Genomic DNA, 24,125 nt, shown 5'->3' on the forward strand with positions numbered 1-24,125 from the left:
TTGTATTTCGTCGATAGTCGCGGTGCCATCATTTGATCAAATTGCGTGTATTGAATTAGCCTTGAAAGTTTTCTGTTTTCAGCCCCTCATTGTTTGTAAAATTTACTTTTTCAACCCTTTAATTAAATACTTTCCGGTTTGGTCCTTAAATCAATTTTCTTGACATTTTAACACCAAAAATTATTGAAATTAATATTTTTCAGCATATTTTTCAATGAAAACAGTTTAAGTCCCTGAAATTTCAGTTTTCTCGGTTATAACCCTTCTTTTTCGCAACTTTGACAATTTTGGCCCAAATTGTAAAAATTTTGCAACTTTGGCCCTTTTTAAATTTAAAAAGCATTTTAAACCTTTGAAAAGGACTTGGAACACTTATAGTCCACTGTTTTACAGAAAAACACAGTTTTGGCCCTCCAAAACAGAAAATCTCGCATAATGGGCCTCATTGGGCCGAAAATGTCATTTTTAGCCCATTAAGCTTGAAATTTATGTTTTTAATCCTCTAAATGAGTATATTTCCAGAAATTGTTTTATTGAAACTGTTTTGACACACCTCATCCATCAGAATTCGTGATATGTCAATTTGGGCCCTTAATTTTGTATTTTTCATATTTTAGGTCCAAAAATTGTGTTTTCAGCCCAAAGAAATTGTTACTAAGCCATTTAGCTATTTTTCTAGAAACACTTTGTATGTAGAAATATATTTGATGCTAAAATCATTTAGCATAAGGTATATCTCGGTTTTGAGGGGTTTTATGGCTAGATCCAACATTATAACACAAAAGCACACATATAAGCATGGAAATCATACAAAGCATACAAAACACATATAGATCTACACTTTCACTTGTATTCCCCCCCCCCCCCCCCCACAAAACTCATAAAAACAGAAAATAGGGGGTATGAAGCTCACCTTGAGATTTGGATTTGATTTTGATGAAGATTTGAGAGAAGATTTCGGCCCTAGCAACTCCTTGTGGAGATTTTCGAACTTAGATGGTTCAAGAGGTTGAAACCTTGAAGAACACTCTTGAAACAAACACACACATCCACGATTTTTGATGAGGAAGGAAGAGAGGATTTCCTTGAGTATAAGAGGTAAAGATAAGAGATTATTGTGTTTGAAATGAGAGATGAGGGTGGGAAAAGCCTTATGGCCGTGAATTATGGGGAGAGAGAAGGAAGAGATAAGGTGTTGCATGGATATATATGTGAATGCATTGTTACATGGTGTGTAAATGACTTGGTTATCCTCCAAACAAAAATGATGTGTCATGCATTAAGCTAATTAGCTAATTTCTCCTTCTTCTTTTTTTTTATAGATAATGGGCCGAGAATTGGGCTAGGAGGAAGGAGGGTGAATTAGTTTGGCCCAATCCTTTCTTTGGTTCGAAATTATGAAGCCCATAAAGAAAATTTTCGGCCCATTGGGCTTTTAGGGTAGTTCTCGGCCCAAATAGGTCCATGAGAAAGGTGTGGGTCATTCTAGGCCCATTAAAGCCCAAAATACTATATCTTAATGAATGGGAATTCAAATAAGGCCCAACTTAAGACTCTTAGCTTAAAAGAATTAAGTTAAGGGTTTATCGGCCCATTAGGTCCAATAAGAGAATCATAGTCCATAATGAACTTGAGTCGGGATATCTAGGGTTTCCAACCCTTATTTAAACATATGAGAGATATTTGAATGAGAGTGGAGCATGATATTCCTTTAGAGTAAAAGTTATTACACTAGGTGAATGATTGCATGAGAGTAGAATTTCCTCTTAAAAATGCTAGTTGTGACATCATCCCCCCATTAGAGGGAATTTCGTCCCGAAATTCTTTCGAAGGGTAGGTTCACGAACGAGAGAGTAGGTACTTCCTCTGGTCTTCGCGGTTCCCTTGTGAATTTCGGTCCACGCGTAGCTTTCCACCGAACCTTCACAATGAAAATGTGGCTTTGCTTTGTATGCTCTACTTCCCTATCTCAAACACCTCGACTAGTTCTTTGACGAACATGAGATTCTTGTTTATTTCGATCCCTTATGAAGGAATGATAAGAGCTTTTCCTGATAGGCACTTTTCAGATTCAAGACAAAGAACACAGGGTTCACGTTGCTGAGCTCTACAGGCAGTTACAGCCTATATGCCTTTGGGCCAATCCGAGCAAGAATCTCGAACAGTCCGATGTATCGTGGGTTTAGTTTTCTCGGTTCCTAAAGCGAATCATTCAATTCCCAGGAGATTCCTTTAATAACACGCGATTCCCCGACATGCCATCCTAATGGCTTACGCCGCTTGTCAGCAGAGCTCTTTTATCGGTCTCGCGATGCTTGAGGTCCAGCCTTGGTTTGGATTATCTTCTCTGTTGTTTCGTTAGTGGTTTCTGGTCTCATAAGAGTACCACCGAGTAATATGCACTTATGACTATAAAGAGTTTTTGAAAGGAGCATTCTTGACGCTCGTGCGATAGTTGTTATTGTATGAGAATTTTGTCAAGGGAAACCGGGTATCCCCTGACTTGTTGAACTCACCCACCTAGACTTGTAGCATGAATTTTGAGTGGTCGAATGGTTCGTTCACTTTGGCTATTGGTTTGAAGGTGGTAAGCAACGCTTATGTCTAGTTACGTTCCCATAGCCCTCTGAAGTGACTGCCATAGTCTTGAAGAAAGTCTGTTATCTCTATCCGAGATAGTAGGTACCGATATTTCATGGAGTCTTACGATCTCCTGGATATAGATCCAGGCTAATCCTTCCATCTTGTTTGATTCCTGTATTGGCAGGAAATGGGCAGATTGGGTTAACCTATCGTCGATCACCCAGATAATGCCCAACTCTACTCAAAAAGCTTCGTCTTTCGACTGCGAGAGTTTTATCCATCCATGTAGTGCTTTCATCGCGACATTCCCAGCTTTGATGCTTTCTAGGCTGGTCGTAGATGATGATTGTGTTTCGTTCTCGCTTTGTGAGCAGATGAGTATGTTATTGATGAAAATAGTGAAAGGGCTAACTAGGAATGGTTGGGAAACTTGGTTCGTAAGGTTCATGAATACCGTGGGAGCATTCGTTAGACTGAAGGGTATCACAATGAATTTGAAATGGTCGTGACGAGTTCGGAAGGCAGTTTTTGGAATGTCCTCTTCTCGGGCTCAAAGTTGATGATAACCGGTTCTTAGATCTGTTTTTAGAGAAGTAACTAGCTCCTTGGAGCTTCCGAAGAATTTGTCTCCTTGAAGAACAAGATCGGAGCTCTTCGGGATGAGGAGCTTGGTTTGATGAGTCCTTTGTGCAACAATTCTTCTCAATTGACTGGGTAACTCGTGAATCTTCGGCGAGAGTCATCCTATAGGGTGAATTGGCAATTGATGTAGTTCCCAGTATTAGGTCGATTTGAAATTCGACCTGTCTTTCTGGAGGTATTCCCAAAAGTTCTTTAGAAAATACGTCTGGAAAATCGCATACTAAAAGAATACCTTGTATGCTTACTTCATCCTTGGTCTTGTTCACAACAAGAGTGAGGAAAAACGTAGTTCTTCTGGTGCAGGCACTTCTGTGCCTTGATGCACGAGATAGAAAGAGGATTTGCGCCAGGTTTATCACCATGGATTATTAGAGTTTTTGTGATTACGAAGGTGAAGGCAAACGGCCTTCTCGCGACACATAGTATCAGCACGGTGGGGGCTTAACCCAACCATGACAATTATCACATTAAAACTCCTAATATTTACTGGCATGAAACCTACTTGTAAAGAAATGTTGTTTAGTGTTAAGGTGTACTCCACATGAGTACCCTAGATTAAATCATTTTTCCCCATTGGACATGTCCATTGAAAAGGCTTAGCTTAGCTTTAGGGATGTTGTTTTAGTAAGTGTTTGAATTTGTTACTAACCGAAACTTCACTCGGATTTGCCATTGAATAAGAGGTAGGCGAAAGAGTTGTCAAGTGGGAACGTACCAGTAACAACCATTGGGTTTTGGATTGCTTCGCCTTGACCCAAAGTCAGGACCATTTTTGATCCTTCTGCTCCTCGATTGTTATCCCTAGGGCAATTGCGCCTGTTGTGACCAGTTCCTCCACACCTATAGCAGGTGCGACGGGTCTCATCATTGGTGTTGTTGTTAGGGTTGTTGCGATTGTTGTCGTTTTCATTTGGCTGACGATTCTGGCATGGATAAGTTCTACAGAATTTGGCGATGTGATTCTTTCGGTTGCATTTGTTACAATGCATCTCCCTGCAGGCTCCATTATGATGGAATTTGCACTGGTTGCATTTTGGAAGGTTTCCAGCATATGGTCTCCTGGTTGCTGGTGTAATAAGGGTCGTGGTCGCATGAACAGCAACAACACGTTGCTCCCTTGAGAACCCTCGAGTGTGTTGTCCCTTTCTCTTACCTCCAGACCTCAGCTTCCTGCTCTTAAGCTTGGGGTTTGGAGTTCCTTGACAGGTTGTCACTTGTTGGTTTCCATGTTTGTTCCTTTGACTGGAGTTGTCAATGCTATTCCTGCCTCCATTAGGGTTGTTTGCATTGATCTGTGCCATAGCAGCGGTTACTGCTGCCATTACAGCAGCTTGAAATGTAGCAGAGTCCATCTGCAGGAGTGGTGTCTCGCGGGTGTGCTTGTTATTCTTGCGGGATGGCATTTTCCTGATGCACGTTGATAACCCAGATCGTAAGTAATGGTCGTCATTCCTGGTTGTACTCTATAAATTTTGCATCTTGTTGTATAATTCTTACTGCCTCCATCTACATCCCTATGATGTATTTGCGGTAGTAGGTGATCACAGATTTGGCACGATTGTTACGTCTATTCTTATATTATATGGGTTGTTTTAGTTTCGAGATCCTTAAGTATCTAGTGGTCTCGAGGGTTCGCTTGTGCATATAATTGAGTCTTTGTAGCAATATGAAATAAATATAACACATAATTGTTTCAGGGGTAAGTACCATCTTAGTACACGAAAGAGAGTCATGTCGGATAGTAGGGGAAACTAGAAAAGGCTGATCCTAGACGTGGCGGGAAGTGTCTGGTGGTGATGCTGATGAAGTGGACGCACCTCGGAGACGAGCTACTTGTTTCTTGGTATCTCGTAGGCGTACCTCCCAAACTAACTGTCTCGCTCGAGAGTCTCCATTCACTTCCCGTGTTTGCCTCTCATCCCTCTTAATAGCAACCCACATTTGTTTCGTTCGATTTGGGGTGTCCTGAGCTTGGTTATTGATACCTCGAGTGTGTTATACCAAGACTGGGAGGGCCTGGTCAGCTGGTCCTCTGTGGCTAAAATTAAAGAGACCTCAGCTCTTACTGTAGTGTGGTCGTATTCCCTACTGGTGACTTTATCCCCAAATATCGGGTGCCCGAGGGGGCATGGGGTCACCGGGGCCCACACTATAAGTCGGTGCCCTGGATTTACATGGAGGATTGATGTCATTGGATTCTACATCCGTGTCGTCATCGTCATTGCCCTCCGGCTCTTCCTCTTCGAGGTCCACTATTGACTCAGCGGGTTCACCTGCGAGTTCTACTTCGTGTCCCTCCTGGGGTTCTTCCTCGGGGTTGAGCCACCCGACTATTCCTTGACTAGGGAGATAGGGTTTCCTGGCTAATGATACTCGTCTACAGCGTATTACACGAAGGACTATGAATACTAGAAACAAATAGCATACCAATTACTCCTATAGCTCTACGACTATTGCATAGATTTAGTTGAGGTTCCCTTCTTGGAGATTAAGGGGTATGATTTTAGGTTCCTAGCTATCACGATTTCTTCACGACATGTGATGGTTGTACCTTGGAGGGAATGTAGTTGATCAGGCTACATCCGCTCCTTGATACAACTAAGAACAGTCCTGAATTAACCGAGATACTAGCATTATTGTGTTTGATTCGGCGTTAGGTTCTTATTCCTAATGCAAGCAAGCGTGTTTTATTTACTTGTTTGGTTCAGAGTTATGTTAGTCCCTCTTTTTGGTTTATAGTTGCATATTAATGTGTGGCTCGACATGCTAGTTCACTATAAACAAAGCTCTGATACCAACCTGTCACACCCCAGAACCAGGCGGCGGAAACGTTCGGGGGCTGTCGTGACTCAATTGAATACCATAACGTTGAATACATATGAAACGTAACAACATTCGTCACCATGCATTAATATAGTACAACCAGCAAAGTTTACATGAAGTACATTGTTTAAACATTACATTCCAAAATAAATTGTTCGGTTCGTTAATAAGTAAACTGCAAGCCATCACTGAGTACGATTTCCTTAGAGTCACTGGTCCCTGAGAATACAAGTATTTTGAAAAACGTCAACATGTGAAATGTTGGTGAGTTCATAAGCGGTATTTGAAAAAAAAAAAACAATGTTTCGTATCGTTTGAAAACCACCAGAAAATCCGATATTTTCTGAAATGAAAAGCTTTTGAAAACGTTTGTGAAGATCCATAGGTATGCTTGTTTGTTTCTATACTTGTAAACATTGTTCATTAGAGTTGTATGCATTTCGAATCTGTATGTATTGAAAAACCCTAGGAAAACCCGATGTTTTCCTAATTCCTTGAATTCCATGAAGTTACATTGAAACCATTGCATAGCGTGTAGTGTCAGTCCCAGGCGACGTTGGATTATTTTTGAGCATGATTAATTGCTACAAACACGCATTACACAAACGACCAGTTTATAGGTATACTAACGATCCCGTAGGCGTCGTCCGTACTAATCACGTTATCCAACTGCCCTGACTATGTGTAGTCCCACATCCGAAGAGAAAGAGGGCACGAAGACCTCGATGACTCCATTAACCGGTTGGGGATAAAAAAAATGTACGAGGGGTCCCAGACCCGCCTCGCATGAAATGTAGACTTTACTAGCAGTACCAAAGGACCCTTGGGGACCAGTAGTATACAAGCCATTGAAAGTCCTTTTACGTTGTGTTAGATCGGTAAAACCCAACACTTCGTAAGATAGAGGTCTTCGGGCCTTAAGATCAGGTCATTGGGCTAGCTAGGCCCAACAAACAAGATTTTACACTTTTGGGGCCCAAAGATGGTGCGTAGACGTCTGTGCACACTCGCATGTATATTGAATTCCCAAACGTTACTTGTATGAATCGTAGTGTCGTAGTGTTAGTAGTTTCGGATTTTTATTGGTTCGAGACCGAACCAATTCGTTTAACAACGACTTTTGGTATTGTAATGTATTGTATTTCGTCGATAGTCGCGGTGCCATCATTTGATCAAATTGCGTGTATTGAATTAGCCTTGAAAGTTTTCTGTTTTCAGCCCCTCATTGTTTGTAAAATTTACTTTTTCAACCCTTTAATTAAATACTTTCCGGTTTGGTCCTTAAATCAATTTTCTTGACATTTTAACACCAAAAATTATTGAAATTAATATTTTTCAGCATATTTTTCAATGAAAACAGTTTAAGTCCCTGAAATTTCAGTTTTCTCGGTTATAACCCTTCTTTTTCGCAACTTTGACAATTTTGGCCCAAATTGTAAAAATTTTGCAACTTTGGCCCTTTTTAAATTTAAAAAGCATTTTAAACCTTTGAAAAGGACTTGGAACACTTATAGTCCACTGTTTTACAGAAAAACACAGTTTTGGCCCTCCAAAACAGAAAATCTCGCATAATGGGCCTCATTGGGCCGAAAATGTCATTTTTAGCCCATTAAGCTTGAAATTTATGTTTTTAATCCTCTAAATGAGTATATTTCCAAAAATTGTTTTATTGAAACTGTTTTGACACACCTCATCCATCAGAATTCGTGATATGTCAATTTGGGCCCTTAATTTTGTATTTTTCACATTTTAGGTCCAAAAATTGTGTTTTCAGCCCAAAGAAATTGTTACTAAGCCATTTAGCTATTTTTCTAGAAACACTTTGTATGTAGAAATATATTTGATGCTAAAATCATTTAGCATAAGGTATATCTCGGTTTTGAGGGGTTTTATGGCTAGATCCAACATTATAACACAAAAGCACACATATAAGCATGGAAATCATACAAAGCATACAAAACACATATAGATCTACACTTTCACTTGTATTCCCCCCCCCCCCCCACAAAACTCATAAAAACAGAAAATAGGGGGTATGAAGCTCACCTTGAGATTTGGATTTGATTTTGATGAAGATTTGAGAGAAGATTTCGGCCCTAGCAACTCCTTGTGGAGATTTTCGAACTTAGATGGTTCAAGAGGTTGAAACCTTGAAGAACACTCTTGAAACAAACACACACATCCACGATTTTTGATGAGGAAGGAAGAGAGGATTTCCTTGAGTATAAGAGGTAAAGATAAGAGATTATTGTGTTTGAAATGAGAGATGAGGGTGGGAAAAGCCTTATGGCCGTGAATTATGGGGAGAGAGAAGGAAGAGATAAGGTGTTGCATGGATATATATGTGAATGCATTGTTACATGGTGTGTAAATGACTTGGTTATCCTCCAAACAAAAATGATGTGTCATGCATTAAGCTAATTAGCTAATTTCTCCTTCTTCTTTTTTTTTTATAGATAATGGGCCGAGAATTGGGCTAGGAGGAAGGAGGGTGAATTAGTTTGGCCCAATCCTTTCTTTGGTTCGAAATTATGAAGCCCATAAAGAAAATTTTCGACCCATTGGGCTTTTAGGGTAGTTCTCGGCCCAAATAGGTCCATGAGAAAGGTGTGGGTCATTCTAGGCCCATTAAAGCCCAAAATACTATATCTTAATGAATGGGAATTCAAATAAGGCCCAACTTAAGACTCTTAGCTTAAAAGAATTAAGTTAAGGGTTTATCGGCCCATTAGGTCCAATAAGAGAATCATAGTCCATAATGAACTTGAGTCGGGATATCTAGGGTTTCCAACCCTTATTTAAACATATGAGAGATATTTGAATGAGAGTGGAGCATGATATTCCTTTAGAGTAAAAGTTATTACACTAGGTGAATGATTGCATGAGAGTAGAATTTCCTCGCAAAAATGCTAGTTGTGACACCATGCGTACGTGGGTGAAACCCGTGATAATCAAATGGGCCAGTACGCTAAGCGTACTCATTATGTATGCCCCACGTACTAGCCAGGGACCAAAATGTAAACAATTTTTGCATTAAGGACTAGAAGGGACACTTACCAAAACCTGAATGTTACAATGTAACTTTCATTCATCAATCACAATTGTGTACAAACCAGTCCACTAATAATCATAAGCACATATTTTAACTATTTTTGGTAATTTACTTGTATCATATCATATCATATCACTTTGTTGTTCTCAGTCATCAATTTTGTTTTTTGTTGTATAAATTGGAACCTTTTAAAATGATCATTGTGTTTTATTTAACATATAACCAGATCGATGAACAGAAGCATGGACCTTCATAATCACTATTTGAATTCCAGATTTCCAGACGAAATACTTGAAAATTTGATAGAGTTTTCACAAGATGATGATGGTCTTAGTTATGAAGATGCTCTTTTGTAACATGTAACTCCAAAATCAAGATAAAAAACTTAGTACTTAGATTAGACTAACATTCATATTTAACATTTCGTTGAGAATGATGCAGGAAAGCATGTATCAATCATTTCAAGAACGTGACAAGAACAAGAAAGTGGTTGTCATTGATGATGACATCATATATTTGTGTCATTTGTTACATGAAAAAGAAGAATGTGAATGTTCAAGGCATGAAGGTGCCATGACACATGAAACAATTGATGAAGCTTTAGCTAGATCTTTGTAGGAATTAGAAGAGGGATTTAATGACATCATCATATCTGAACACAACGGCACTGCAAGTGGTTACTCACAACTCACAACTCACAACTTAATCCAAAATGTAAATGTATCTTTAAATGTAAATGTGTTAACATAGTTTTATATTTTATACATAAGCCATTTTTGCAGGTAAATTCTCTCGTTTTTCTTGAATTCATTTTGTTGATGAGCATAATTTATGAATATCTTTAGAAACAACAAAGATATTCGTAAACATTGTTTATCTACAAATCGAATTCAAGAAAAAAATGGGAGAATTTACCTGCAAAAATGACGTTGATTGCTAAGGATCGTCGTTGAACAATGATTGTTTTGAAGTACTATAGTGATTTTTTTCTTTATTTACAGGGTCTAATAGTTAGCTTATAATTAAACTTGAAGTAAAAAAAACACATATATACGTAAAAACACTATACCAAAATACATAAAAATACGTAATAAAATATGTTTGTACATTTAAAATATGTAAAAAAAAAACTATATAAAACTTTAAAAAAAATACATGAATGCGTGAAAAATATACCAAAAATACATAAATGTATGTAAAATACTTCGAAATTTATATAAATACGTAAAAAAATAAGTTTATACATTTAAAATACATAAAAACATAAAAAAACTATATAGAAAACTTAAAAAACTTAAAACACACACACACACACACACATATATATATATATATATATATATATATATATATATGTGTGTGTGTGTGTATAGTGTGTGTATATATATATATATACACACTATACACACACACACACACACATATATATATATATATATATATACACACACACACACACACAGAGAGAGAGACATGTAAAAATGCATATAAATACATGAATATATGATTATAAATTATATAATTTCTTTTGAAGAAATAAATAGAAAAGTCTCGGTTTTTTTGGAATAAATTGACGATTTGGTCTAATGACTTGTCAAAAGAGACTAAAGTGAAGAAATTTGTCATTTCTTGAGTTTTTTGGATTTAATCGTTAATTTTTTTCAAAATAATTAGATATTTCTGAAGATTTCTGTAATAAATAATGTTATTATATTGGTAAATCATTTCAATAAATTTACATAAATTAAAGATATTTAGGAGTTTCAAATGAATATGATTCAAGATAGATGACTATTTTGAATCATATTGATTTAAATGACCGTTTTTATAAGAGTTGTAAATTTTTTTTATTCATACATCCTATTAATTTCACATGTTTTATTTTTTTGTTTTCTCTTTTCGGTTTTGCAATAACATTATTCCTTTTGATTTGAAAAAAAAGAGTTATATGAATTATTTTATCAGTTAGTTTGATAATGACGAATTTACTCATAAAGGCTTCACTTAAAGCATATGGTTCATTATTTCTAAAAAGACGTAACACTAAACATAGGTAAAAGTTGTATGCAAAGTCATTTTCAAAAGAGACTTAGTATGTCAAATTTCATAATTTATAATTTACCTTTTGTTTGTCTTCACAAAAAAAAATGATAGTTGTTTCAAATCACACTTATTAATGGATTTAATATATAAGATAAAATGATATAAAATACAAATCTTTTAACAAGACGTAACCAAACTCGTTATATGTCACTTAGCAATGAGTCAAATAAATAATAAAGTAGAAAACACGATTTAAAAAGATATCAGATAAGTCATAAGTCTAATAATTTGTATCTACAAGCTTCTAAAGTATCTTTATTCATTTTGTAAATATATATAAGTTATGTATAAAATAAAATTATAAAAACTAAAAGGTTTCTACTCCTCTTGACTTGGTTTTAGTTTTAATTTTAATTTTTAATTTCTAATCTATCTTATGGTTCGAGTTGAAATTTTTACCTGTTAATCAAACGGATCAACCTATTTGTATCTTTAGTTAAAGTTCAAACGAGTTGGGTAGTGTAACGTCCCAAAATTCAAGACCAAAAATTTCTTTTTAATAAAACATTACTTTAAACAAGGACATCATTCCAAAACATAATCTGAGTATAAGTTTTCAAAACACTTGTTTATTATCAGAGTAAACATTCCCAGGCTGACTAATCTATGGTGTGTGCCATGCGATCACCCCGAGCTCCTCCCTCCGCTACCGGAAGTACCTGAAAACAAAACTGAAAACCGTAAGCACGAAGCTTAGTGAGTTCCCCACCTTACCACATACCATGCATAACCACATATTGCACATACTGGGCCACGCCCGCTATCCGGGGCCTCGCCCCCTACTTCGGGCCTCGCCCGCTACAACGGCCCCGCCGCTCCAGGCCCCGCCTGGCTTCGAGCCCCGCTCGGATACAGATCTGTTTCACTTAGGCCTCGCTTGTCACAAGGCCTCGCCCACTGGCATATAATAGCACATAAACATATCACATAACATTACATAAACTAAACATATACTCACAACTCTTGCTCTAAGGCCTCGCCTATCTTTGGTCCCCGCTCGTGTCCTGCTACTGATGAGTCATGGAACCTCGTCCATACTCCTGCTGTTAGTGAGATACGAGCCTAGCCCACTCTCACTCCTTTCCTAACTTGGGCCTCGCCCCTGCTCTTCTGCTACTGAGATGTGGAACACCATCCACACTCTGCTATTGGTGAGATACGGGACCTCGCCCACACTCAACTCCCTACCAGGCACATACAAGTATCACACAGACAACAAGTATAAACTATCACATAAACCGCTCCTTGGGCACCCGCCCTCTATCATTGGACCTCGTCCGAATATCCTACTAGCATACTGTGCCTAGGGCTAACCCCCGAGTCTTCTACTCATAACTACATGGGCCGGCATTGTGGCCGTAGACCCATTCATACAAAGGGAAACTCACCTGATACTGTTGAACTGCTGCTGCTAACCCCTTTGACTGCTACCTGACCACTGACTCCGAACTGCTGCTCCGCTAGCTCCCCGAGCTACCAATATCAACATAATACTTAGTCTAACTGACCTTCAAAGGTCAACCAAGTCAACTCTGGTCAAAGTCAACGTCCTGGTCAGAGTCAACCTTCCAGGTCAACCCTACTCGTCGAGTCACCCTACTGACTCGCCGAGTTCATAAGTCCAGAGTCCTTCCACTCGCGACTCTACTCGCCGAGTCAGCCCCTGACTCGTCGAGTCTACTGATTCCCGATTCCTGTCCTGTCCAACTCACTGAGTCCTGGCTCGACTCGCTGACTCGAGACTTAACTCGAAGGGTTTGGGACCACGCGACCTGACTCGCCGAGTCTAAGAACAGACTCGCCGAGCACACGGCAATCTTCATCCAACTCGCCGAGTTCATGCCTATCCTCATCCGACTCGACGAGCTGTTCATCCCACTCATCGAGTTCCTCCTCATCTTCAAGCTACTCGCCGAGTCCACTCGAAGGACTCGCCGAGTCCATTAAGATCCACTTACATGCAGAGGACTTCCGAGTCATGCATGAACTCCAAACTGTAGATCTACCCTTCCCAAGCCTATTCCCCACGTAAAGTTGCAAACTTTACGTGTAGAGAGGGAGATCTAAGCAAAATACACTAATAACTAGGGTTTAAGACCAAGAGGCTCCAATTTCCACCCAATGGCTGATACTTTACGGGATTCTAAACCAAAACAAACATAGATCTGAGGTAGCAACCTCAGATCTGGACCTCAAGCTCAAGATTGATCTTAAACATGGCTTAAAAGCCCCAAAACTCATAACCAAGGAAAATCTGGAGGAGAGGAACGACTTAATACCTTCAAATGCTCTGAAATGCTCCCCAAACTTCGGATCCAAGACCACTCCTTGATGCTTCAAAGATTCCCACTCCTTCTTCTTCCTTAAAACCACTCAAAAATGGCTAAAAGCTTGAATGAACACAATGGGGGCTTAAGGTGCTGCGTTCTGGGTGTGAGAGGCTGTAAAGGAGCCCTAGGAAGAAGATTGAGACGTTTAAATAGGCTCCAAGCCCCGGATTTAGGGTTTTCCTCGCACAGACCAGACTCGCCGAGTCCACTTGGCCAACTCGCCGAGTTGGTCACTTACTCCTCAACCCGGATCCCGCTCCGACTCGCCGAGTCCTTCCTTGGACTCGCCGAGTCCCTCTTAAATTTAGGGTTTCCTTTACTTTCTTGGCTTTCAAAATCTTGGGTGTTACAGGTAGAGTTTAAAATACCACAATACTTTAAACCCATTTATTGATAATATTTGTTTTTTATTATTTATAATCTAATATTAATATTATATATAGAGGTTTATTTGAAACCGATGAATGCATGGATCATCGAAGGAATTTGTGGCCAAAAAATAGTTTATGATATCGATATCGGTAATACCTTAAACAAATTGAACATTATGACTAAAAAATATTTGTTGAAACCTAGATATACTGATATTGAACAATTGTATGTGTCAGATCAAGTCGAACGTGATTTTCCTAGAATGCTTGAAAACATTGATTATACACATTAAAAATAAACAAATTGCCTAAATGCATGTTAATACACGTGAGGTGATCAAGTCATTTGTATGTATAATGTAGAAGAACTACTTGCATCACTTGAAGTGTCCTATGATTACTAACATTATTTATCAAAAGTAATTAGATATTCAAAACCGAGATACACATAACAACTTTTGTCTGATTTCATGGACATACATGCGATGGCTAAGCAAAACCAAAACTGAAAAACTGAAACCAAACCTAAATCGTCGGTTTTGGGTTTAGATTTTTGAAAACGGAAATATTCTATTTGGGTTAAAATCTAACCCACTAAAATATAACCAATCCACTAGATTTAAAACCGATCTAAACCCAAGAAACCGACCAAGTATACATATGATTAATTATTTAACTACTTACTATATTTTAAGTAAATTTTATATGTTTTATTAAAATAATAAATATAGAAAAGTTTCAAAACCCTAACCCCTTTCTTTATGATCACCCCTCTCATCTCACTCTCTCAACCTTTCACATGTGCGGGAACAATTACATCACGAAGAAACGAACCCTATCCCTAAGTCAGTAAATCGTCTAGTTGATATGTGAATAAAACGCAAGCAAGATAAAGCTCACTTCTCTCATTTACAGGCTCTCGAGTCTCGACGCAAGGAAAACGATGACAAACTAAATTTGTGTTATTTTATTTAGGATTTATGAAAAATAGGTTGAAACCCAAAATTCGTCAACCCATGGGTTGAACCCGAAAACTGAAGAAATCAACCAATGAACCAAAAACCTGAACCCATTCAAAAACATAACCCAATAGGTTTCAAAACCCATAAACCAAAATTATCGGTTTATGTTTGCTTTCACCTCAAAACCGATCCAAATGAACTCGTACACACCCCTAATACATACAACAATCAACAATCCAGTAACGACAATGATGAGTAGATCTAATACTTTTACTTTTGTTATGTAATTTAGTTTTTCTTAATCAACGGAGTATTTTAAATTTTAACTAATCATACAGTTGTATTTATATTCATTTAATAAATAATATTTAAATTAAAAATTAATAAATATGGACCGTGACTATAACATGTTAAAATGGTGGATATGTTATAATTGCAGTCTAGTGATGCGGGCGGTATGACCACAACCCATAGTGTTATATAGATTTACTAGCTCCTTTGATTTTTTTTTCAAGTTTATGATTTATATGTGAAATAGTTGTTTTACTTATACGTGTTTAGTGTGTAGTGTTTAGGGGTGTTCAAAACCGGATATTCGAAAATTCGGATAGTTGATTATTGATATCCGAAATTTCGGATACGGATTCGGATATTAAACCGGATATCCAAATTTCATTAGTTTTAAAAAGAAAATAAACCCTCTAAGAATAAGAACGTTTCCGTGCATTTGTTAGGTATAATAAGACTTCATTTGGTCCGGTTAAATGCAAGTTACCTCATGATACCTGAAGATCTTGAGAAATCAAACTCAAATTACTAAAATCAACATAAAAAATGTAACATTTATATCATCCTTACTTTGTGTACCAAGTAAAAATGTTAATAATTTGTCTTTTTGAATTTCAAATGAAAAAACCCAATGCATTAAAACTATTTTTAATAATTTTTTATATTATATATTTCAGATTTCGGATATCCGAAATATCCGAAATTTTCACATTTTAATATCCGTATCCGAATCCGAAAAACCGGATATCCGAATTATGGGTATCCGAATTTTCGGATATCCGATTTTTCGGGTATTTTCGGATCGGATTTTCGGATTTTTCAGATCGAATGTTCAGATGCGGATATTTTTGACCACCCCTAGTAGTGTTTAATAAAACGTTCCGTTTCGAACGAATATAAGCTTTTAGCGTTTAATTTAAACAAAACGGTCCAAATCTAAAAGTCATCTCATGCAATTTTTAATAAAACGCCATCAACTATCAGCTACCAACAATATTTTAAAAACCTGATTTTTAGTTGAATTGATATGGTGACCGATTTTCGGTTCAACCGGTTCGACCGATTTTTATATTTTTCATATTTTTTCGTATTTTTCAACACAACATAGACATCTATAAGTTTAAAAATTAAAAATACACATAAATACAAGATGAAGATCAATCGAAATACATTAAAAATTCATAATCGTAAATTTTACATCAATTCACATACATCAAAAATAAAATAAAGTATAATACATGAACAAAATATTGTTTTAGATGAATACAAACACATTAAAAAACTTTATAACATTTATCATGTGTTTATATTCAAAAAGATCAAAGTAGATGTAAAAAAAAACTAAAGTTTGTTATGAAAATGATTCATTTACATGTGTTTTTATTTAATTTAATCGGGTCAACCGAATTTTTATAAAAAAAACCGGCCGGTTTATTCCGGTTCAGAAATAGACATAAAACCGGTGCTAATTGAACCATTTCTTTCTCCGGTTCCCGGCACAACCTGTTCGATCGGCCAGTTCAAACCGGTTTTTAAAACATTGACTTCCAATTACCTGCTACCAGCTACCAGCTTTTCATTACCCGCTACCTCTAGTTTTGCCAAACTCGTATCAAACAATTGTCTCTATTTACCTTCTCTTACTCGTTCCAAATTTGAAGCTATTTTTCAATTTGATTTGTTTTAAAATTTTGCTGATTTTGACCATTTGTCATGCTAATTCAACTCATATTGACTATTTAACATAACATTTTCTTAATGTATCCAACGTTATCTACAAAGTTTTGCGTATTCACGAGAATATTAGCTTCGGTATTAATTGGTTTGTGGCAATCTTGTATCTTAGTTTGAGACTTTGAGTATTCGTTCCAAATTTGTACCAAAATTTTCTTCAATTAATGGCATCTTTTCACGTTTTAAGAAAATGTATCGCCTGTTGGATTTTACAAATATTATACAATATTAATAATGACTTATTTTGTTATTTCGAAGATTATTTAATTTTGGACTTTTTACATCATATCATAATTTATATTTTATACACCACCAGCAAAACCAAGCCAAACCCAATCTCTCTCTAACTATACGCACTACACCGGGACGACACCGTTCTCTGCCACACTCCTCCGTCTGTTGCTCTTTCTCACAACGTCTCTTCCACTGCATAGGGTTTCGTTTCCTTCATCGGATCTGAGTTTCGACAAACATAAACCAACTCCCCTTGTCTGATCTGTTTCTCTCTCATTCAAACGATACCACCAGATCGAGCGCTTTGTTTTGGTTGTTGGGCTATACTTTTGGATCGGATTACGGCCGGGCATTTTCATTATCAGATGGGAATGCCCGAACGATGAGCAAACACGGCCACCAAGACGAAGAAGAAGATAACAACGAGTGTTTCTACGAGTCGCTTGATCGCTTACTTTCTTCAACCACTTGCTCTTCTTCATCCTCTTGTTCGGACAAGGAAGAGGAAGATGATGACGTAACTCTAGGTGATCAGAATTGCAGTGGTGTTTCTGATTATAATGCTTTGGCACGCCCCTTGCCTATCCCTAAATTTCCAATGGGCGTTGCTAACAATTACGATGTCTGGATCTCACGTCCGTCGTCGGTTGATGAACGCCGTATGCGGTTGCTGCGGCAGATGGGACTCAGCCGCGACTCTTCCTTCTTCCGACATAAGCCCTCTATGTTCTCCTCACCAGCCACCGCCGTTACAAAGTTCAGTAACTATGGCTTCGGGGATCACTTAGGCGGTCATACGCATCAGGTTCCTTCTAACCCTGGCATCATTCGATCAAAGTCTGCTGATCCTGAACACTGTAGTTCTAGTTCTCATTTGGATTCCTATCAAAAAATTCTTCCTAATAATTCATGTTCGTCGCCTGTTGCTGATACCTTACCAATGGAAACTGTAATTAACAACGTCAATAACCATGTCTTAATTGAATCGCGAAACCGCAGTGGATCACCTGTTGTCAGTGCTAATACTGAGTTGCCTAATACGGTGAAACTAATTGAGCGGAGTGAAGAGATTATCAAATGCGATGATTGTTCCACCACGAATATGAACTTTGATATTAGTAGCACCAACGGTGAAGTAGCAGACGTGGATTTGGATTCCATTAGGTCTAGCAGTGATGCAGTGTGCACAATTAAAAATCTAGATAACGGGAAGGAGTTTGTGGTAGATGAAGTTAGAGAGGATGGAATGTGGGAAAAGCTGAAGGAAGTTGGAACAGGAAGGCACTTAACTATGGAAGAATTTGAAATCTGTGTTGGCCATTCACCTATTGTTCAGGAGTTAATGAGAAGACAGAATGTAGAAGCAGGCAACAACGATTCACCTGACAACAACAGCAGTGGGAATGGATCTAAAACCAAAAAGAAAGGAAGTTGGTTGAAGAGTATCAAGAATGTAGCAAGTTCAGTTACAGGCCATAAGGAGAAACGAAGCAGTGATGAGAGAGATACATCATCAGAAAAAGGTGGAAGAAGATCAAGCTCTGCAACTGATGATAGCATTAGCCAGGATGTTTCTGTTTCTGCTTCTGCTTCTGCTTCTTTCCATGGTCCAGAAAGAGTTCGTGTTAGACAATATGGGAAATCCTGTAAAGATGTAACAGCTCTTTACAAAACCCAAGAGATACAAGCTCACAATGGATCAATCTGGACAATCAAATTCAGCTTAGATGGTAAATATCTGGCTTCTGCTGGTGAAGACTGTCTGATTCATGTCTGGAAAGTTGTGTCCTCAGATAGAAAAGGTGATCTTTTATTTGATAAACAGGAAGATGTGAATATAAACGTGTTGTTATTATCCAACGGGTCACCAGAACCAGGGTTTGGATCACCAAATAGTCAACTGGAAAAGAAGAAAAGAGGAAGGTTATCAATAAGCAGAAAGTCAGCAACTTTGGATCATATCATAATGCCAGAAACCATTTTCAATCTATCAGAAAAACCAGTATGTTCATTAAAAGGACATATGGATGATGTTCTTGATCTTTCCTGGTCCAAATCACACCATTTGCTGTCATCTTCAATGGACAAAACCGTGCGCTTGTGGCAATTGTCTAGCAAGTCATGTTTGAAGATCTTTTCACACAATGACTATGGTAAGTATAAATACTTATAAACAAGTAAGTTTATATCTCTATATATATCTCTTTATGAATTATGATTACTAAGGGTGTATCTTTTTAAATACAGTAACTTGCATCCAGTTCAATCCTGTTGATGAGAGATACTTCATTAGTGGATCACTTGATTCCAAAGTCCGGATTTGGAGTATTCCTGATCATCAAGTCGTTGATTGGAATGATATGCATGAAATGGTCACTGCTGCTTGCTATACACCAGACGGTCAGGTTGACCTACAAAGTTGACTTTTTTTTTTTTTTATGGATTTTTTTTTTTTTTGTCTAACAAATATTTTTCTTGATTCATGAAGGCTGCATTAGTTGGTTCCTACAAAGGGAGCTGCTGTTTATACGACACAACTGGTACTTATCTTTCTCTGTGTATTTCTTTTTTCCTGTTTTCAAGTGTTGGTAACTTTTATTTATTCTTCAGAAAATAAATTACAACAGAAAAGTCAGATTAACCTGCAGAACAAAAAGAAGTCGCGCCATAAAAAGATCACCGGTTTTCAGGTGAAAATCAAGAGTTATAATAATGCCTTTCGGTTGTATCATGTTGAAATGACCAAAATACCCTTTACAGTTTGCTCCAGGTACTGCATCCGAAGTGCTAATCACATCAGCAGATTCTCGTATTCGTGTTGTTGTCGACGGTATCGACTTGGTTCACAAATTCAAAGGTCGAGAGACTTCATACTTTTTACCCTTGGTTTTCATTTTAATTACTAAATTGCCACTCGGTTGTTGCAGGGTTCCGGAACACAAACAGGCAAATCTCAGCCTCTGTGACATCAAACGGGAAATACGTGGTGTGTGCCAGCGAGGACTCACAGGTGTATGTCTGGAAACACGAAAGCGATTCCAGGCCTAGTAGAAAAAAAGGTGTGACAGTTACTCGATCTTATGAGCACTTTAACTGTCGAGATGTATCGGTTGCAATCCCATGGCCTGGTATGACAGAGTGTGGTCCCCATGATTCGTTTAGTCATGGGGACCACATGGATGAGGTGGCAACTGGTAACCAGTTGCCACCTCATCCACCAACACCAGAAGATCAAACAAATGGAAAAGAAAGCCCGTTTCATGGAATTATTTCTAGTGCGAGCAATGGTTATTTTTTCGATCGGTTTTCCGCCACATGGCCGGAGGAAAAACTTGTTAGTAGACATTCGAGTGCGGATTTTACAAACGGGTTGAGTGGGAGTAGTAAGTCGGGGTGGGGTATGGTGATTGTGACAGCTGGCCTTCGTGGGGAGATTAGAACATTCCAGAATTTTGGATTGCCGGTTCGATTATAGAGTTTTGTTATTGGGAAATTTGTACATAAATGTGTTTCCATGATTTGTAATATTAGCATATAGATTTAGATGGTGCAGGAAAGAATTAGGGCTGATCAAGAGAAGAGAAAAATGAAAAGGAAAAAAACAACACAGTTTTTGTTTTTGGTTTAGTAAGGAAAATGTAGAGTTAACATGATGACTAAAGTAAAAAAGAAGATTGGAATTACAGAGGTCAATTGTGTATTTTACCAATGCTCTTTCATGGTTCATGTGTGTACGTGTATCCTTTGATCTTATGTGATGGCATATAATTGTGTCTGTTGATCAGTTTTGATCCATTCAACAATCTTTCCAATGAATCTAAAAACAGTTTGGTTTATAAAGTTGTTAGAGGTGCCCAAAAGGTCTGGTTACGGAGTTTGAGCATGAGGCCCAGTCACCAACCACAGGTGTGGTTGTAAGAGCACCCGCATCGGGTCTTGCAAATGAAAATTAAAGGCCACGGTGACCAATCTCTTGCAACCTTGCAAATGAAACATTAATATTCTATTCTTATTATTTATATATTATATATAATACATATTCCACATATATATATATATATATATATATATATATATATATATATATATATATATATATATATATATATATATATATATATATATATATAACTTTTATTATATTATATATTTTATTTCTTAAATTATAAATTAATATATAATATATTAAGAATTTTTTGATTAATTAAATAGTTGTAGATGTGGCAGTGGGGACCATTTTGAAAGATAAATGCTATTGCACTGATGTGAATAGTCATTGCAAAGCTGATATGACACAAGTGAAAGATTAATGGCATTGCACTGATGTGGATGACCTAATGGTATGTTGGTTATACTGTGTAGAAATTAGACCAATTGAGGTCTGGGGCACCCAGTCGATTTCATCTTATTAGGGTAAAAAAATTTAAAACTTTGTTTTTATATTAGGAAGCAACTACTAAAAAAAATTATCTGCAACTACTATAGTCTTATAGATGGAAAAAAATGTCTCTACTGCTAGACATTCCTATATCCATCCATGTCTACATGCGTCTCAATATCTTGTTAAAACCGATGTTTTAAAAGTCGGGTCTAACCGGTTGGACTATGAAGTGGTAAAGAGACCGGGTCAACTAAGAGTAGTTCTTTGTTGATTTGTGAACCGGTTGAACTGTAAACCTGTCCCATTACAAAAACCCGGATTAAACATAATAAAAAAAGACAATATCACGATGTTACATATTTATATTTATCTTCTATTATTTTCAATATGATTGCACACATATATAACTTATATCTTAAAATAAATGTTGTGTAATAACCAATGTTTTAAAGCCCAGGTTGACCCGGCTGGTTCCACCAGTTGGACCGTGACCCGGGATAGAAGGCGGATCAATTGAGAACGGTTTTTTATAAAAATACGGACCAGATTGAACCGGCTGGGTTTCCCCTAAACCGCGGTTCGACCGCTTATGTTGAACCGGTTAAAACCGGATTGACCTGTTTTAATAGGGCTTGAATAGTTGGATACAAGTAGCGAATGTCAAAACAACGAGCCGTTTGCAGTTTCTTTAATGTTTTTCAATGTATAAACTTTGTGGACATCAAATTATTGGTTTTATATGTTTATGCATTATGCAGGAAAGTAAAAATATATAAAAATAGAAAAAGACCATAAACCGGGTTGACCCGGCGGTTCAACCAGTTGAACCGATTGACCCGTGAACCGATCATCACACCGGGTCAACTAAAAGCTCGAGTTTTAAAACATTGGTAATAACACATCAAACAATTTTGACTTAATATTCCATTGTTTTATTTGTTCCATTTACTATTTCATATGCTCCGCATTGAGCCCATTATTCTTGTTCCTTGAAAGATCAATATTTTCATGTAAACACCTTATTAAATTTACATATTTAATTTTAGTAAAACATTAAAAGTTTGATGTATTCAAAATGCTAGGTACTTAATTATTCTCTTATATATTTTAACTTCAAATCATCTTTAAAATTCAATAAAAAAAGTCTTTTACTTTTTGAACAAATACTTCCATTTTTTTTTGTCTTGTTAAAAAAAGACCAAAACAATCACTCATATTTTGAAAGATTTTCAATAGTATGTGAAGGGCAACTAGGAAACACATCATTATGCGCTGCAACTATAGAATAATTAAGCATATTCCGAAAATCAAATTGAGCCATTCTCATTCGTTACATCGACCCAACTAAAAAACCGGATTTTAAAATATTGGTTAACATCTATAGGTTCTTTGATTTGAATATAAATTCTGTTAACAATTTTATTAATTTAAAGTAATATTAAATAAAAATTTAAAAGTTGGTAAGAAAGACCATGGTCCAATGTCCAAGCTTATTATATCGATTACTAGTTTTTTTGAACAGACTCACTTAGATTCTATAATAGTTGTGAACCTGTGAGCCACCAGTCCTCCAAAATCCTACTTGGACCGGTAGTGAGAACCCGATCTTCAAAATCCTACAATGTTCGACTTGACCAGAGTGGATCACAATTCAAGCACAACTAGAGTTCACTAACTCAGGTGCACACTACTTGATGTGATGACCATTGCTCCAGAATTGGTCCCCATTTTTCAGCAACCGGCGATCCAAGGTTAGTCCTAAGTCGGTCTCAATCTCTGGTCGGTCTAAAGCAGTCCCAAATCAGTCTCATCAAACTAGTTGTTTAAGATCACTCGGTTTAATGAGAACGGGCACCTCATAGTTTAATTATTATGTTCGATCAAAAAGTTCGAATTAAAGGAATTTTCAATTTACAATGCAACCACAAATGTAAGGTAAATATCGAAGAATTTGCACAATTCGATATTTTAAAATGATAGTGAAAGAGAAAAATTTTAGGTTAATATAAAGTCATAGTCTCAGTGGATGGGGATGTACTCATGGTCAAAGTTGGTATCATAGCTTTGGAATATTGTTTTTCTCTTAATGACAAGATATTAAATGCAATGTGTATGTTGACGATGAATCACTGCAAAATTACACATATATTAAGGAAGGTTTAACCCATATGGAAAACGAGATTTTAGAAATTCGAAATGGAAAGAAGGTAAGAGACAGTGTCATCATATACTAATAACGATGTCGAAGAAATTGACAACGACTTCATTACCAACACTCAACGACGAAATCTAAGTTGTGTGCCAAATACATCACCAACATGACACCCTTAACTAAGATTACCTCTTTAAGAATTTCCCTAGATATATTGTTCCATTGATATGTTTATTACAAGTTATATAATATTATTCAATAACTTTTATCTTTTTTTATTAATTAATAATGAAGTTGTACATGAAATATTGAAGTTTTATATATTAATGTTATTAGATAAAACCATCCAAAAAAGACCGAACCGAAAAACACATATAACCGGGACGAAAATAAAACTGAAAAACTCAAACCCGCACAGAAAAATACAAACATAAAGACCGTGGGATTAAACTAGTCTAGAAACAAGGACA

General features: G+C 37.0%; 1 protein-coding gene across 1 annotated transcript; it reads left to right on the top strand.

Annotated features, from left to right (window-relative positions):
- The first annotated feature begins 17,179 nt into the window (after positions 1–17,179).
- Positions 17,180–20,815, top strand: LOC111910533 (uncharacterized). The gene is made up of 6 exons (XM_023906367.3): positions 17,180–19,275; positions 19,370–19,527; positions 19,611–19,662; positions 19,733–19,812; positions 19,883–19,979; positions 20,050–20,815. Exons 1-6 carry the CDS (start codon positions 17,505–17,507, stop codon positions 20,595–20,597), a joined length of 2,706 nt encoding a protein of 901 aa, XP_023762135.1. The 5' UTR covers positions 17,180–17,504; the 3' UTR covers positions 20,598–20,815.
- Positions 20,816–24,125: the final 3,310 nt, after the last annotated feature.

The sequence above is a fragment of the Lactuca sativa genome, chromosome 5, assembly GCF_002870075.4.
Source record: "Lactuca sativa cultivar Salinas chromosome 5, Lsat_Salinas_v11, whole genome shotgun sequence".
NCBI classification, from domain to species: domain Eukaryota; kingdom Viridiplantae; phylum Streptophyta; class Magnoliopsida; order Asterales; family Asteraceae; genus Lactuca; species Lactuca sativa.